The sequence below is a fragment of the Lycorma delicatula genome, chromosome 4 (assembly GCF_047948215.1).
Source record: "Lycorma delicatula isolate Av1 chromosome 4, ASM4794821v1, whole genome shotgun sequence".
Lineage (NCBI taxonomy): Eukaryota > Metazoa > Arthropoda > Insecta > Hemiptera > Fulgoridae > Lycorma > Lycorma delicatula.
This window is the reverse complement of record NC_134458.1, coordinates 56,517,698-56,535,888: the sequence shown is the minus strand read 5'-3', so window position 1 is coordinate 56,535,888 and position 18,191 is coordinate 56,517,698. Positions and strand designations below refer to the sequence as shown.

At 31.2% G+C, this 18,191-nt stretch overlaps 1 protein-coding gene across 3 annotated transcripts in view; it reads right to left on the bottom strand.

The window, feature by feature from the left end:
- Positions 1–18,191, bottom strand: part of LOC142323411 (MAM and LDL-receptor class A domain-containing protein 1-like) — an 89,341-nt gene that overhangs the window by 8,904 nt on the left and 62,246 nt on the right. For all 3 annotated transcript variants that reach the window (XM_075362992.1, XM_075362994.1, XM_075362993.1), the window contains 5 exons: positions 16,995–17,165; positions 10,604–10,712; positions 7,904–8,081; positions 5,810–5,897; positions 2,941–3,099 (listed from right to left, as the gene is read on the bottom strand). In XM_075362992.1, the coding sequence (XP_075219107.1) occupies positions 2,941–3,099; positions 5,810–5,897; positions 7,904–8,081; positions 10,604–10,712; positions 16,995–17,165 (705 nt within the window). The remainder of the gene's footprint in view (positions 1–2,940; positions 3,100–5,809; positions 5,898–7,903; positions 8,082–10,603; positions 10,713–16,994; positions 17,166–18,191) is intronic.

Here is an 18,191-nt window from a genome sequence, read left to right as displayed (position 1 = left end):
AAAATACCATATTTCAAAAACAAAGAGTAACAAAAAAATCTCTTTATCAACTTACTTCTACATAATGCTGATATTTCTCTATGCTGTGTTTTCTGTATTGTGCATTCCTAATATTTTTAATGCATACATATACAAGTGTATTTTTATTCATTTTGCTCTATATATAGATAAAGCATCAATTGCGGTTTGTATCTTATGAATGTTTTAACTTAAACTTTTAAAATTTGGTGTCAGCTTGGTCATTAGGAGAAATGATTCTATTACATTTGAAAATAAAAAAAAAATTCATACGAGAGAGTTAAGAGATAATTTTACGATAGGGTTCTATCTATCAAAGAGACGGTTAGACTACAAAAATCTTACATGTGAATTTTAGTTTATCAGAAAATGATATTAATGTTAATACTATTGAAAGCTTTTAAAAAATTCATAAACACTCCTTTTTCACATCTGTAAACAATTTTATTGCTTCAACTCATCTAGATGAAATTAAGGATTTTTCTTTAAATTGTGTTTACAGAAGATTCAAAAGCAAAAACGAAATAAAAACCGAGAATAGCTACTCCTGAGAAAGCATTTAATAGAAACAAACAGTTTTGTATAAGGTGGAATTAGACTTGGGAAAAAGAAAAGCCAGTGGCATTTGAAATGTTGGCATGAAGGAGATTGAATAAAATAAACAGTAATAAAATAAACAAATGAAGTAGTAATGAGGAGAGTGAATGTGAATAGCAAATTAAAACAATTCAGAATCAGAAAGGTGTGACATAATCATGAAAGAAGGATTGATTAAACAGTGCTAGAAGGGCCAGAAGAAATAAAAAAAATTATGGATGATCTAAAAGGAGATGGGAGCTGTTGTCAGGATCTTAAAGATTTAGCTAGTGTAGAAGAGAATGGAGATGGACGTAGTGTAAGTAAGCTATCTCAGGGTGAATAACTGTATTTATTACATTGACGAGGATGTTTCATTAAGGTGAAAATGGTTTTCAATACTCATCAACAGATTATGGGATATACACTCCACTATTAACAATTTAAGTTCTATTAAACTGAGTAACATTTTGCTGTTAAAATCTTTAAAAATTATTTTTTTTATAGATGAGGCATTATTTGGCTGTAAATAGGTTTCACACCTTATCAGAGGTCTTTTTGTTTTCGTCCGCAAAAGCTGTGGGTTTTACCCCATCTAGATAAGCCAACCCTAGAACCTCGTCAAAGACGAGGTTCCAGAGAGTTGGGCCCAAAACCGATCCCTGAGGGACGTCACTCAAGATTGTGAACTTCAGATCACCACAGACCAAACGATAAACCAATTTCCTCTATTGGAGGTACCTCTGAATCATTCTTCGTATATAATCAGGTATTTTTCTTCAAAAATAGCTCCCTAACATAGGGAATTAAATGCATTTTTAACACCTATTAATATAGCCACAGGAATGTTGCGTGTTCTCGAAGTTCCTACTGCGGCGGTATCTACGATACGCATGACCTCTTTCACTGTGTCTGTTGTAGACTTCCCAGGTCGAAAGCCGTATTGGCTAGGGCTAAAGCCCCCTGTGTCTTCGATATATCCTCGGTAACCTCGTCTCAAGTAACCTTTCCAACAACTTGCACAGAATGTTTGTCAAACAAGTTGGCCTATAAGAAACGGAACCTTCACAAACTCCTGGTTCTTTTTTTATTAAAACTAACCGCGATAGTTTCCACGACTTCGAAATATGTTCACCTGTCAACATGTTCATAATATTTTGAATAATGTTCACTGCTGACTGAGAGTGTATAAAGTTTAATTTATTTTTGAAACTGACATCCTTAAAGCAAGTTACTATTGAATACTATCTGTATGATTCTAAAAAAAAATGTTGTCATGCGTAATAAATCCATATTATATCTAAACTATATATTTTATCCTGAAAATGAATTGTTTTGGATCATTTCTGCAGCCAACTGTACAAAAAGAATCCTAAGTATTGTGTTATTTGATATAGGAAAACACTTTAGACTAATAGTTTATATCTATCATACTTCACAACCAAATTGTTGTCGATGACCTGACATGAAATGCGAGTTACTCTTGAAAACAGTGCAGTCATTATCTATCAACGATAACAGCATCCCATGCCATGGCCATTTTTGAAATTGAAGAATAAAGTAGTTTCCTGTTGTCTTCATCACCGAGTCAAAGTGTATTATTACTTGCCAAGCATACCAAAATGCAGCTGATTTAGATCTGTAAATGGCATCTTCTGTCTGTTTACCGCAGGGACTGACTTTTCCAGAATATCATTACTTTCTGAGAATTTATTGTTAACATCTTTAAATTATAAGACCTCTGAAATCAATAAAATTCTTTTAGTTGCATAGAGCATGGTATATTATTTTTACTGAGCTGATACTAGTATATAAACTTATAAAAGTTGTATTTACTAGACTGATATACTGGTTGTCTATAATACTGGATGAAAAACGAATAAAACTGGGAACAAACTATCTAGATAACCGCAATGAGAAAAGCCTATAGAGTCATTATTGATAGTTTATTTAATTACAAACAGTTATTGTATATAAATAACACGTATGTTCACTACAGGTACTGCTTAATTAACATCATTACTCTTAGATTAAGTAGCGCTAGGTTCCTTGTACCTCAGATGCTTTTTTTTATGCATCTCAACCATAAGAAAGATTTGGACAGGTAATATAAAACAAGAATATTAATGTATTCCTTACTATAAAGTAACAGTGCATTATAAACATTGTCTGTATTTAATAGAGGAAAGATCATGAATATGAATGATCTTTCTTTTATATATATGATCTTATTATATATATATATATAATATGCCAAAATATATATAAAATAAATAAAACATGCCAAATATACAAAAATATGCTCATCAGTACTATTAAACAAAAATCTTAAATAATAGTTTTTACCTGGAGCTCCAAATGTCTTATCGGGTAAATTTGCTGGTCTTCTATTAATAGTTGCTAATCTCCAAGAGATTGGAGATTTATCAGTACCATTTGACCATTCACACATAGTTCTTTCAAAACGACATTCTCCAGTTCTTACAACAGCCCCATCAGGAATTGCTGAAATTTTTTTTATTTAATAAAACTTATTCTGTTCTTAAATATCTCTTATTTACTATTTTTTTTTTTTAAATTATCAATGAGGACTATGTTAAGAAACAATGTGCCCATTAGTTAATTGTGACTTGTTTATTATAACCTCTTCTAATCATATTAACTAAATCTAATTAATATAAGTAAGCAATATATTTTTTTTGTATTTTCATTGGGGATCATTAACAAAAATTTATTTTGATTTTTACTATGTTGTACCCTCCTCTTGCATAATAATGTGCACATATTTTCATCACTTGTCTAGCTTCACACTAAGAGGCATCACCTAAAATTAATTAATGTGATTAACATGATAAAATTTATATTTAAATAATTTGTATAATTTTGTAATTTTTTTAATCCAGTATTGACTTCTTAAATATGTTATATGTGAAAAAAATTCTATTCGTTTATCATTTTTATATAAACTTTATATAAACATTATATATATATATATATATATATATATATATATATATATATATATAAAAATATATATATACACACACACACATTGAAAACTTGAGTTTTCAATAGTTTTTATATTTTTAAATAAAGCAAGATAGTTATTAAAATGATTACTAACTTGTACATTTAATTACCCCATAATGTTAGCCCTTCAATTCGCAATTACAGATGTGGTCAACTACTAATTTTATTGATTTTTTGTGTGGTCAACTACTGAAACAGAAACTTCAGTTTGTTAATAAATTTATTTAATTTCTGTATAATAGTAATTTCAAATAATATCATCTGTTCCTTAATTTAGAAGTGTAACTAAGTATCTTCAAGCATCCACCCCAATATTTTAGGTTGAAATAAGGGGTCACCATATTACTCTTGTTCAACACTACTCTTAAATGGTCAACTTCTGATACTTTTACCTTAATAGGGTTGGGCTGAGGCAGTTTGCTAGCTTTAATAAGTATAACATAAGTAACTCCTTTTTCGGGAAAAAGGATATCCACAAATATACCTGGTTTTGGCTTCATCCTTAGATTGGTAATAGATTATATTATTGTGAATGATAAGTTGAAGTCAACAGTTGAAGATGTTATAGTGAGGCGTGGAGAATATATATGTTCTGATCATTTTATAATCATCTCAATATTAAGACTTTGGGCAAGGTGGAGAAGAACTAATATGGGTGTGATCAAGCCAGGAAAACAAGTTTTAAAGTACATCTTTTGCAGGAGGATTCTATTTGTAATCTATACCAGAAGTGATTAGATGAACATTTGATGGGATTTGAAACAGTAAAGGATGTAAATCAAGAATGGTTTAATTTAGAGTATTGTATTAAACTACTGCTTATGAAGTCACTGGGATTAAAAAGGAGCTTCAGGGATGCAAGGCTTGTGAGTGTGGAATGAAGACTTAGAATAATTCAGGGAAAAAGGCAAGCATATCTGTTGATGTTATAAAATAAAACAGAGGAAAATGAGGAAATTTATAAGGAAAAAAATCATTGTAATGCAGCGATTCACAAAGCACACCAGGAGTCATGGGATGGATTTGTAAGTGCGGTGGAGAATAATTTGCATGGATGACAAATCCTTGGGTATAAGGTTAAGTCTGAGAAACAGGCTGCCTAGATATATACAATTAAGTTATTAAACAGTGGATCGCCCATTACTATGATTTATGGTATAGAGCTGATGTAGTCAGAGGAAATCAATGAGTAGTATTATGCTTACAATGGGGATGATATAAACTTAAAGGAGCCTCCTATGGCACTGAAACAAACCGAAAATAGAAAGGCAGCTGGTATAGACAATATAAATGTTGGATCATTGAAGTATGGATGACCGCTGCTTCATATCAGATTATTTTATATTTACAATATGTGGTGGAAGTTCTGCACAATACCTGAGTCCTGGAAGTAAGTAAAATTTTAACTTTCCATTTTCTTCAGACAATTTATTGTCTCATTTTTTTATATTAAAGAAACAACAACAACATAGCTGAGACTATGCAAAAATATTTATGTTTATTGAATTTACTTTCTTAGATTGGTAGAAGCTGTTCTAAATGGGACCATTTTAGTAATTATGATATAAGAAGAAAGTTAGATGTATTTTCTTTTAATGAACAAATTGCACATTACAAAGAGAATTGCTTCAGCATATATCTTCATTGGATAATGATAGATGGGTTAAGCAAGTGATTAATTATAAACCAAGAGGAAAGAGAAGTATCGGGGAGATTGCTGAAGAGGTAGGTTATGAATCTGTTTAAAGTTGGTACAGGTTTAATGCCTATCCAGGATCGCAAGAAGTAGATTTTACAAATAAAACATGTTTCATGTGTAAAACCACAGTATATTTAGGTTTTTTAATGTATTCCTTTAAGCACTAAGTCCTTTAAAAAAAAATGTAAAAAGTGGCCCACTATGCAAGTGGTCTAGTTTAAAATGATTATTTTTTACATGTGATCCTAATTATCTAATTCTCAGACCAATAAAATTGCAGTACTAAAAAATAAAAGAATAACTAATTATTGGTCATTAAGATAAATAGACCAATATGTGGGTTGGAAAATAGAGGTTAAGACAAAAAATAACATTTTAAAATAATTATTTATCTCAAGCCATCTGTTAATAATCATTATTAAACATGAAAAGTGATCCTATTTACTTCATTTCATGGTACTGGTTATAAAGTAATGAAATACTTACTGGTACATGAACCTCCAAAAAATGTTATATCATCAAATCCAATGAAGCCATTTGCTCTACTAGAACCCCAAATTCCTTCTATAATGATCTGAAATATGTTAACATAATTAAAAAAGAGAAATATCATTATGAATTTTAACAGTAGAATTTGTGCTACCAAAGATAATTTAAAAATTATCATATAACGAGTCAAAATTTATTCTAAGATTTTTACTAAAAAAAAAATCAATTATTATGAGTAAAGTTTTCTGAAGTAAGTAAAATTTTAACTTTCCATTTTCTTCAGACAATTTATTGTCTCATTTTTTGATATTAAAGAAACAACATAGCTGAGACTATGCAAAAATATTTATGTTTTTAGAATATTTTTTATGAATAAGGTAAAATTAAATAAATCATTTAGTGAACAAAAATTTTTTTCATAATGTTTTAATTGCAGTACAGTTCCTGATGAATCATAAGTAACTTAAGTAATCTTAAGTAACATTTGGATTGATATTTAATATACCACAATAAAAAAATTGATTGAATATTTATGATGATTAAATTAATTAATTGAAATATAATTATTTATTGATTATAATTAAGCAATATTGATAGTTGTAAAACACAATCCAGTGTCAATTCTCTATATGCAAAAAATATAGTTAAAAAACTTCTATTAAACAGTGGATGTATGGAAGGATTAAATAATGTCTTATGTGCATTTGAACCAGGTAGGAAAGATTAAATCTCATCTTTGAATTTTGTTGAAATAATATTTTGCCTTTTTTTGAAAGTCCCTAGATTAATTTTATATTCTTGACAAAAATGTGTTTGCTACATTCATGAAATAACAGAAAAAATCTGAAAATAGTATTCTATACCTTTTTCATGCAATCTTAAAATATTACAATAACCTAAATATTTACATAAGATATGAAAAACATTAAGCTGAAGATCTTAGTAATTTGTAATATTTTTTTTCAAATTACTTCCTGAAAAAAAAAGATGTGGGTTTGCATAAGTTTTTAAAACCATTTTTAAATAAAAAAAAAAAAAAAAAAAAAATGCTCTCCTTTATTATTATCTTAAATGAAGCAAACCTTCCTCTGGGGAAAATCTGTGTCGAGATCAAATTTAATTCTACTCTAAGTGGTCATATTAACTATTATCAATTATGGTGTTACCATATTATTCTAAATAGTTAGCAAAATAAAACAGAAACATATCAGAGTAATGATTTCATTTTATTTTTGTTTACATGAAAGATGCAACAAAAAATATAAATACTGTACAAATCAGGAAACTACTGTAATTTTATATTTAAGAGAAGAAAGTGTTATTTGTACATTATTGTGTTAAAAATTAAACAAACCAACATACTCACCTGACGTGTTAATCAGTGATTTATGTAACGGGATCCTCAAAGGCTCCTCCATATCGTTTTTGATTGTCTTAGAACAAATTGTGATGAGGAAAATATTAACATGCTTAGTATTTGTATTAGGAAATGTAAAAGTACTTCCCTCTTGAATGTGTGTAAACTCAAATGAACACAAACACGCGCATGAATGCACAAACACAGAAAGAGAGTGAGAGAGAGGGGGTGTGCACGCTCATATGTGCATGCATGTATTTGGGTGAAAATGAGCAAAATATATGAGAGTAAAAAATACAGTTTACATAAATAATAGAATGAAGTAACAAGTCTGATGTCTATATAAAATAAAGATTAATTTTTTAACATTCTTTCACTGTTTGATGAACTTTAGTAAAATTTAAAAAAGAACCACTTTAATCCTGATGGGACCTCACCAGAATTAAAGAGCTTAGGGATTCAGCATTCTGAGAGCATCCTTAACTCAGCCAAGGAAATGGCATATGTAAGAATGGTGTAAAGCAGTGACAGTGTTATAAAAGGAAAACTAGATCAGTTAAAATTAACGAAATAAAATTAATGGAGGAAGAGCTCTCTGTTTTTTCTTTAAGAGAAAGAATTGTGAGCCACAAGACTATTACACAAAATGTTTCTGAAAGACAAAGAAAAAAAAAGGTGTAAGATAAGATAACTTCAATAAAGCAGATAACTAAAGGAATAAACAAATTACATACCAAATCTGTAGGATGCTTTATTGATGCTTGAGCATACATCCACTCAGGGCCTTGATGATTGTAAAGACGCCAAACTGGTTTCATTGTTGTTGCCTCTTTTTCAGTTGATTTAACATAAATTGTTAATGCACCGAGGCTTGGCCCAGTGTTTTCAATAAATGGTTCATTCATTAAAAACCTATTAATAAATACAACCTATTAAAACTCATCAGTTTAAAATATAAATAATATTTTTAGATAAGTCAAGAGACAGCAAGATCTATATTTTTGATAAAATAAAAATTTGTAGTTATTTAGGTGCTTTTGATGGAGTTGTTTGTGAACTCCTAATAGGTATCAATATTAAACAATGGTACTTAATATTTACTATTAATAACTCCTGCAATCATTAATAATTATCTACAGTTAGTAAATTCCAATCTTAGATAATGTTCATAGTTTATTTTCTTCAATGAATAAAACAGAAATGAAAAGTAATTTTCCTATTAAACATTTGAAAAAAAAATTCATTTTGATAATTTCCTAAGAAAATTCAATATTGCAGTCTATTTCAAATTCAAGTACACTTAATTTTATGAAACATATTGTTCATGATCCGACTATAGTTTACATCAGCTTACTTGAGGCATTATTGTTGTGATATTTTGGAGCCACAGCTACTGGTTGTTTATGGTTCTTATATTGTATGTATGCAGTGTTAATGACATGAATTTAATGTGCATTTTTTTATTTTTGTGTACAATCATTTTTAAAAGTGTATTTTTTCATAACTATTTTATTATTATATTTTAATTTTTGTGTTTAGTTGCTCTTAATGAATTCTCTGGTCAAAAATGTAACCATGTCAAACCTATTAATTCTAAACAAAGGCTAATATTTGTAAATGTTAAAAATTTTTAAATGCAAAAATTAATTTAATAAACACTGATATTGTGAAAAAAGTTGCTGAACTGGTGGGAGGTGTCTGTTATCAGATTTCAGAGTAATAAATAAACAGCGTTGAAGTGAAATCTCCTACCAAAAAACAGGACAGAAAAAATACTATTTGCAAATAACCAAATATTCTTACCAAAGGTACTGTTGAAGAAAAGTTAATAAATTTTTCTTCTGGAATGAAATTCCTGCAGGGGAATGTAATTTATGAAACTATTCAAAATGACATGGACCTACTAAATTTCAGATATCTTTGTTTAGTTTTTTAATGTTAGATTTAAATTTCAGTATAAATATAGAACACCCCCCTCCAATTGTATTTTAACTGAGTGAGAAGACATAGGTTGATGACAAAGAAGATACTTAAATGACAAATCAATATCAATGAAAGGAAGAAAAACTTTCTTTCATGAGACAGATAAATGCTGGTCAAATGTGCACTAAAGTTTAGGTGAAAGAGGAGATGTACAAATAAAATAATGTAAGATGTAGCAGTGTTTAATTCTGCTGATTATAATGAATATGATCATGAAGACAATAATTATTAAATATGACTAACTATTAAGTATGTTCTAATTTTAATAATGTTTCCTAATTAAGTTATGGAAGGAAATTCATTAAATTACAAGAGTAAGCTATCTTCAGTAATTAATTATTAATTGAATAATTTTTATTAAGATAAAATTAACTTAAGTTTATTTTAAAATTTTGGTAATTTTTGGCCAATTAAAAGATCACTTCTACGAACTGGGTTGGATGTGCTTTGCCACTAACAACTTTACTGGAATAAACTATAGTCCATTATCAGTTCAAAAGTTTTTATTATTTTTTTACAAAATGTTATCACTGAATTAAGATAAGTAAATTATATGTGATTAAAAACTGAAGATGACTGAAAAAATGACCTAAGGATCAAAAGATCACATATACACAAACACACACATGCTCATATATATAATAATTGATATCAGTTATTGAAAATACAGATTGAAAATAGATCATTCACCTGATACATAAGAGATCTGATACATAATTTTTTTTTTGTTATGAAAATATTCTGCAAAAATTGTTGCTTCAATTAATTACAAAATTACTATATTTACTTATGTAAATTATTAAAAAAAAAAGTATGATTGAAGTTGCTATATGACTTCTTGAAAGTTGCTGTTTTGATCATTTAATCGCTGATTTAACAGCTCAAACCTTTTGTTAACCTTTTGGTTTTAATCTTTTCAGTATTATACTGATAATAAATAAAGTACAGAAGATAGGTTTTGTCATTCATAGGGGTTAAATAAGGACAAAAACATTCATATGATTTTAAAATTTTTTTAGAAGACCTGTTAATGTGTTATTTGATAATATTGATTGATGAATTTCTTTTCTCATAGAAATTTATTACAATGTGCAATATGAGCACAACTAAATATTAAGTTTAAAATTTGTTTACTTTTCAATGCTTATTTGAAAACTCTAGGATTTACATAATGAAAGAACATTTATGACAGAATGACATATCATATGGTGTTAGGCTAAACAAGTAATAAGTTCTTTTAAGGCTGTGTTAGTTGACTTTTCAGAAATTTTATTAGAAAACATGAAGATTATATTATGATAAATTAAAATGTATCAAGAACATTTGAAACAAATCCTCTTGCCAATTTATCATAAGAATAAAGCTACAGATTCAAATCTGATGAAAGAACATATAACTTATTGTCACTTACAGAACTTTTTAATATACTTAAATGTTATGCAATAATTTACCAAAATGACAAACAACGTGGTCCAGTAACAGGCTTCAAATCTCGAGATGTGAACCAAGCTCTACTGCCTGGTCTTTGTACTGTACTTCGTGCCAACGTCATAAGATAACCTAAAAATAAGTAATAAATTAATTACAATACAATTATTTTATTTACAGTACAATTAGGTTTACAATATGTTGAAATTGTATTACAATAGAGCAATATATATATTATTGTTTTATTAATGATGTCATATAAGAGTGTGTAAGGCCAGTTATAGTTTGGTAGTTGGTACTGTTCAATTTCAGCCTGACTTGTCCTGAGACAGTGATGTTAACAGAACTCTTATATAAAAACTACACTAGTAACATGGACTTTCCAAAATAGTTTTGAACTCAGTTCTTGTAGCTTCTTAGGAAGGTATAGTAACAGCTGATTGTTGATGATGTTAGCTCATGCAATGAGACTAAGCTAGTAGCATATTTACTCAGGAATATTAATTTTCATTTTGTTCTTGGAATATAAGAGTTTTCATTTCATCATTCAGAACAACCCCAACATTTTCCAATGTATTTAAATCAGAGGATATCTTACCATCTCTTATCTGGAAAAAGTCAATTCTATTTAAACACAGTTGTGCCCCATTTTCTTTGAAGCAAGTTGTTTTGTAGTGAACAAGGTGAACATATTGTTAGAATCACTTATAAATGGAATAACATCATTGCTTAACATTAAATATTTGTAATCATAAACACTACTCTAGTTTTCATTGCTTTTAAAGATATAATCAGATTGACTCACTACTATTTTTTCTTATAATTTTCTAAGTTACCCATCGATTGATGAATCTTATATTACAATTATTACATATAATTTCTTAGTAATTTTCTGCAATCACTAGGAGACAAACTTAAGTATCAGTGTGTCCTCTGTTATTAAAAAAATTATTGGTTGCTGGTTTCAAGCTTAAAATTATTTGTTGCTTGGCTATCATCTTATATACATACCAACTTCCACACAATAAGCTTTTGATTTTATAAGGAAAACAGTCTAAAATCAGGCAACATAAAGTAGTAAATAAACGAAGTATCATTGTATAGATTTTTATAATTATTTGTTAATTTTTATTAATCTTAAATGATTTTTTAGATCAAAATTAGATATTTTAAAAAGTATTCAAATTTGGATTAATGATTTTTCATTTTTGAACTAGTTAAAATTTTATACTTTTGATAAATTCTTTATTTTCTTTCCTAATTACCAGCTTAATTTTTAATTTTTTAAAAGTTACTTTCATGCACTCAATATTATTTATTGATATTATACATATTAACATAATTAATTAATTAATAATAATAATAATAATGCCCTGAGGTAGATAATCCCCACGTCCGGAACACAACATCTATGTTCCACGTCCAGGGCGGCAACAGCTGTACTTACGTACATAACATATAGCTGGCTAACGGGGTTCCGAGTAAATTCCTCGGTTATGCTTTTTTACGTTTGACCTGTTTCCGACTTCAGGTCACTAAACGGACTGGATTTTTCGGCTACCTGCAGGAAATGGAATAATAAACGATTTTGGAAATGGACTCATACCACTCTTAGAGCTGGCGATGTGGCGGCCAGGGTCAATGTTATTGCAGGTGTAACGGAGACCCTTCCGTTGTCCACATGCCCCCTGCGATGGCAAGCATGTAGCAATGGTGCCCATGTATGTCGGTGCATGGGAGCTCTGAAAGCTTCGGTGAGTAGGAGCCTGGAGTCAGTGCAGAGACTGCGCATCCGCTCTCTGCCAGGACATATGCCGGTTCCACCGGATCGGACCTCCAAGGTTAGTAGCCCTAGAGTGGGGGTGTACCCCGGCGGCTAGCCTTGCTACAGAAGGGATCCACCGTTCATGAATATTGAACAATCAAACGTGGCAGAGGGTGCACGTAAACACCCTCGTTTAGAATCCTCCGATTCGCCACAAGCGAAGAGGAAAAAGAGCAAGGAGTCAGATAAAATTAAGAGAGATGCTGACAAAATCAGTAAGGAATTGATAAAGTCTTTGTTTGGAAACATTCCTCCCAAACCGAGATTTTTAATTATTACAAAGGAGAATGGAAACTTTCAAAAAGTTAGTCCATTTTTAATCGCAAGAGAAATAACAAATTGTGCTGGTGGTCCTGTCAAGGAAATTCGTAAAACTTTTAATGGATTGCATGTCGAAACCATCAACGACATGCAAAGCGAGAAAGTTCAGTCGTTTAAGAAGATCGGTGAATTTGCGGTTTCTGTTCAACCGCATAGTACACTTAACTCATCCAGAGGAGTTGTTGTTTGTCGCGATCTTCTTAATTGTACAGAAGAAGAAATTGTACAAGAAATGTCGAGTCAGGGAGTGACTCAGTGTCGCAGACTAACTATGCGAAGAAATGGTGAAGTTGTTCCTTCGGCCTCGCATGTTTTAACATTTAATAGGCCGAACCTTCCTGAAAAGGTACGAGCTGGCATCCATCGGCTTGATGTACGAGCATTTATTCCGCAGCCGATGAGATGTTTTAAGTGTCAACGATTCGGACACACAGCAGCTAGATGTGAAGCGCAGGAAATATGTATATGTGGAGAGAAAACGCATGAGGGTGACCCATGTAAAGACCCTCCAATCTGCGTTAACTGTAAAGGGCATCACAACTGTCGTTCAAGAAACTGCCCTACATATAAATTAGAAACAGCCATTCAGGAAGTAAAAACGCTTCAGAAGGTCAGTTATCCTGAAGCGAAGAAGATTGTTAATCAGCGTACACCACGACCATCGACTTCTTATGCAGAAGCAGCGGCTGCCCCTTCCACATCTAAAATTAATGTGGAGCAGTTGCTTAACACGATGGCACCAAATCTTGCAACAATGATTGAAAAGAATCATTGATTCAAAGATTGAGTCGACTCATCAGAGAAAACAAAGTAAAGATGAGACGGCTCATCCCCGGACTGACGCCGTTGACATGAGAGACGCACCAGCGCCGTTTAAAAAACCAGCTAAATCTGCGATTGTAAAGCCACCAACTAACGTAAAAATTAAAAATCTTGACTTATCTGACAAAGAGAAACAGATCATTCCGTCGTGTAGTCACAAACCTAAAGAAATTGTGACAAGGAAATGCTAGTCTACCCAAATGGAGGTGCAAGTTATTACTGAAAAAGCACCACATAAAGATGATATTAAAACTACAACAATGGAGCCTCCAAAAGCTCAAAGAACAGCTTCAGCAAGAGCATCTATTTCAGCTGGACCCAGCACTGCAGTAGAGGTAGAATCCAGTTCATCAGCCGCGGAAAGTGCATCGCTTGCTAGTTTAGATTCAATAGCAACGATGCTAACTGCACCAACGATGTTTTTGTCTCCTGACGTCAGCCGCAGAACGTCACTGGCATCGGAAAGAGAGGAAGACGATGCCATGTCTGAGGCCATCAGAGGTTGAGGCCGTCAGAAGAATGGAGAAACGGTGCAAGAAAGGATGGCCGAAAGGAAAGCCTAGAAAGTAATATTCTGGATTCGAAGTTATAGAAGAACGTAAATTTTTGAACATTTTTGATTCATAAAAATGTGAATCATCGAACCTTTATTTATTTTTTTTTTTGAAGTGGGGTGGGGCTAATGACCAAAGTAGTCGATGCCCCTAAAAACCTCAAAAAAAAATAAATAAAAATAAATAAATAAATAATAATAATAATAATAATAATAATAATAATAATATATATATATATACAGAGAGATTATAAATTACAAGGAAATCTTTTGGGAGATGATTCTACAGCCAAAATTAATAAAAAGATTTATATAAACATAGGTCAGAAAACGGTTCGTTAGAGAGTTTCAGCTTGCAAAACATTTAGCCCTGCTTTCTGCTCCCCCTGTGATATTAAATCCTAAAAATTCTTAGGGTACAAATCGAGCGGTAAATTTAGTGCATCCTTATGGTTTTTTGATTTAAGAGACTGAATAAGTTTCGCGAGCTGAAATTAGCTAACGAACCGTTTTCTGACCTATGTTTATATGAACCTTTTTTCTTATTTTTGTCTGTAGAATCATCTCCCTAGAGATTGCCGTGCAATTTATAATTACTCTGCATATATATTACATATTCTAGCATCCCGTCACGGATTCGCCCGCGCTCTATGTTAACTTGCGTTTCTTGTCGTGGCCAAGGGATTCTTAGCCGGTCAGGGCTCGCTTCGCACGTCTTCCCGTCTGGCCAAAGGATCTGCCCCCTGGACCTCTCTGTATTCATTTAACTCATGCTTGTGAGAATAATAATGATACATAAAAATTAAAGCTTGTTCAATTTATAAAAACTCTCAGTCGGTCGTATTTTCTTCAGATGAAAATTGTTCTGTTTAAAAAAGTTTGGTCAGTTCAAGACCCAATTGGATTTTAGATTGGCTTTTATGACTAATTGTTTTTTACATTTCCCGTCACGGCTTCGCTCGCGAATCATAATCAGAGTTAAAAACATAAATTACCATCACAGTATTACCAAATCACATATTGATTCATTAGCGATGGAATAAAATGGAAAAACTAAAAAACAAATTTTTTTTACTCCTTAAATTATAAAAATTCAAAAAACCCGAAAACGGTTTTTAGATTTTTTTTGTCTGCAAGAGTATTTGAAAGCCCAAGTCGAGTGAATATCTCGTTTAGTATAATCGGAAATGGGGAAACTTTACAATCATTGCTAAACATTTTTTATCATTCTTCACCACTTTCAAGTCAAATTTCAAAAATCTAGAAATTGGTTTTTTGATATTCACATGAAGAAGATTACACACATCAAAAATCAAGTTGATATCTTTATTTGTTACCGAGAGATTAAAAAAATATCCAGGTTTCAAAAAAAAAAATCAAAAATCCATTTTAACCCTTTAAACATGGAATTAAAAAAAATCCTTTCTTAGTGTGTGCTTACACTGTAAGAAGAACATGAATACAGTTTTCATCAATTAGGGTGTCCATAAAGTCTTTCCATGATTACAAAAATTTAATACAACAAAACTATTACAGTTACAGCTGTGCGGTTTGTAGCAAAAGAAAGGAAAAATTATCAAATTTTTTAATATAGATTTGTTGCATCTAGAGGGCACTGTGATCAACTTTTTATAAAATGGCGTCAGTTCAGGAGAAAGTGCAATGTGTGTTGTGGTATCACGAGTTGAAATCACTGATTACTGTACAGAAAAATTTTAAAAGGGAATACAGACAGCCAGCACCTGATCAACGATAGCAAGAGTATCGCTATGTGATATGCAAAGTTTAAGGAAAGTGGAAGTGTAGTCGACCTTCTACAAATAGGGCGGCCATCTGTTAGTGAAGAGAAGGTTGAGGTTGTGCAGCAAGCATTTCTACATAGCCCTTCCAAATCGACTCGTCATGCATCTCGTGAACTAGGAATTCCCTGGTCAACAGTGCACAAAATTTTACATGAAAATAAGGTTGCATGCGTATAAAGTTCAGATATTGCAACATCTACAGCCAGATGACAGCCCTCGTCGTGCTGTCTTTCCGATCGAGATTTTGTAACGGATTGATAACAGCAATGAGAACCTGCAGTATGTGTGTTTTTTAGACAAGGATATTTTCCACACCTCAGGGAAAGTAAACAGGCATAATCTGAAATTATGGAGCTCAGAAAATCCGTACTTTACCAAGGAAAAAGATTAGAGGTTCCCCATAAGTGAATGTGTGGTGTGGTTTGATGCACAACAGAATTATTGGTCCCTTCTTTTTCATTGAGCAATCAATAACAGCTAACATTTACCTGGATATGCAGCAACACTTAGCTTAGCCTTAACTGATTGACTTATAACCTTGGGTGGTTTTCCAGCAGGATAGCACACCACCATATTGAGGATAACTAGTTCAAGATTTTCTGAATGAATCATTTCATAGCAGTTGGAATGAACATGACGGTCCCACTCCTTGGCCACCACAATCACCAGACATAACTCCCTTAGACTTTTTCCTCTGGGGTTATGTTAAGGACAGAGTCTATGCAGCAGCTGTACCTGATCTGGACACATTGAGATGGAGAATAACTGAAGCTGTTGCTAGTGTTACCAAAGAAATGGTGACCAACACATGGTGTGAAATTGATTATCAGTTGGACATTCTATGAGTGACAAAAGGTGCACATGTTGAAGTTTATTGACATGGTAAAAAAAACTTGATAATTTTTTTCTTTTGGCACAAACCCCACAGCTGTAACTGTAATAATTTTTTTGTAATAAATCTTTGTAATCATGGAAAGACTTTATGTACACTCTGTATTTTCAGTAGTTTTTGTTAGGTGTTGATTATGAATCACTCAGAATATTTAAAAAATTAACCAGCAGATTACTGTTTAATAGAAGCTAAACTTTACCTTTTTCAGAACCGAGTGTATGATCATGTGTAGTAGTACGTAGCGATTGCCCTGAAGTACGTTCCCAGTCGATGTCGTCTAACCTTTCTCTTGACATTACATTACTCCAGCCACATTCATCTACTTCAAATGTGCAGTCACCAGAACCAGGTGCTGCAATCTGGGGAGCAGCTATTCAAAAAAAATAAAGAAAGCATTAGCTTATTCAGTTAGTAATTTATATTGTGTGTTCCAGGTGAAATTGATATTTAGAACAATGCAAGATGCTTTTCAAAGTTCATGTGTCATTAAAAACTGGTTTGCTCAGTTCATAGAAACTAGAATGATCATATTCTTTGTGACAAAGACATAATAAAATATGCATTAACATAACATACATAACACTTAGTACATGCATAATTTGTGTAGATCAAAATTCTGTTAGTTATTTATTATTCTTAAATACTCTCACAGCTTATATCCTGGTAGTTTCACATCTGGAATCCACAGGACAGAAAAATAAAATGTCAGAAGAACCATCTCATAAAATATGTCATTTTGTTGATTACATTAACATCAACTGTTATGTGTTATAAGAACCTAGTGTTCATATAACACATATACATTAATTAAAATGGTAATTTTTGTCTTGGTGTAAAAATATAATAAAATGTATTTTTCTCCTGAGTACTCTCATTAGTACTCTTCCCAAAGGTCACACCAGACTTTGGGAAGTGGTTCTTGCATCAAAATGAAGAAAAAACATTCAGTGGACATAGGTCTAAAAATACTCTCTTCTTATCAGTTAATCTGTATATTTTTCTAAAAATAAATATTAATCTCTTATCTGTATAAGATATGCAGTCCAAATCCAGTATACAAGTTTTGTTCATGGTTTTTAAACGGTATACTAAAAAAAAAACTCAATTTTCAAAATAGCAGCTTTCAAAAATGTTTAATGCAAATTATCTTAAAAACCTAGATATTTTTTACCAAATAAATAGTCTTCATTGTTTCATTCATTTTAATTTGTGATAAGAAGACAACATGCATTTATTTCGTAAAAATGTAATATTTTAATTATTATCTGGCCTATTGTAATAAATATGTGTCTTTCTCAAGCAATAAAAATTCAATTTTTTTCATTCTTTAACTTTTTTCTTCAAATAACTAGTTTTTAGGAAGTTTGGCATTAAAGATTTTGCCATTTAAAAAATT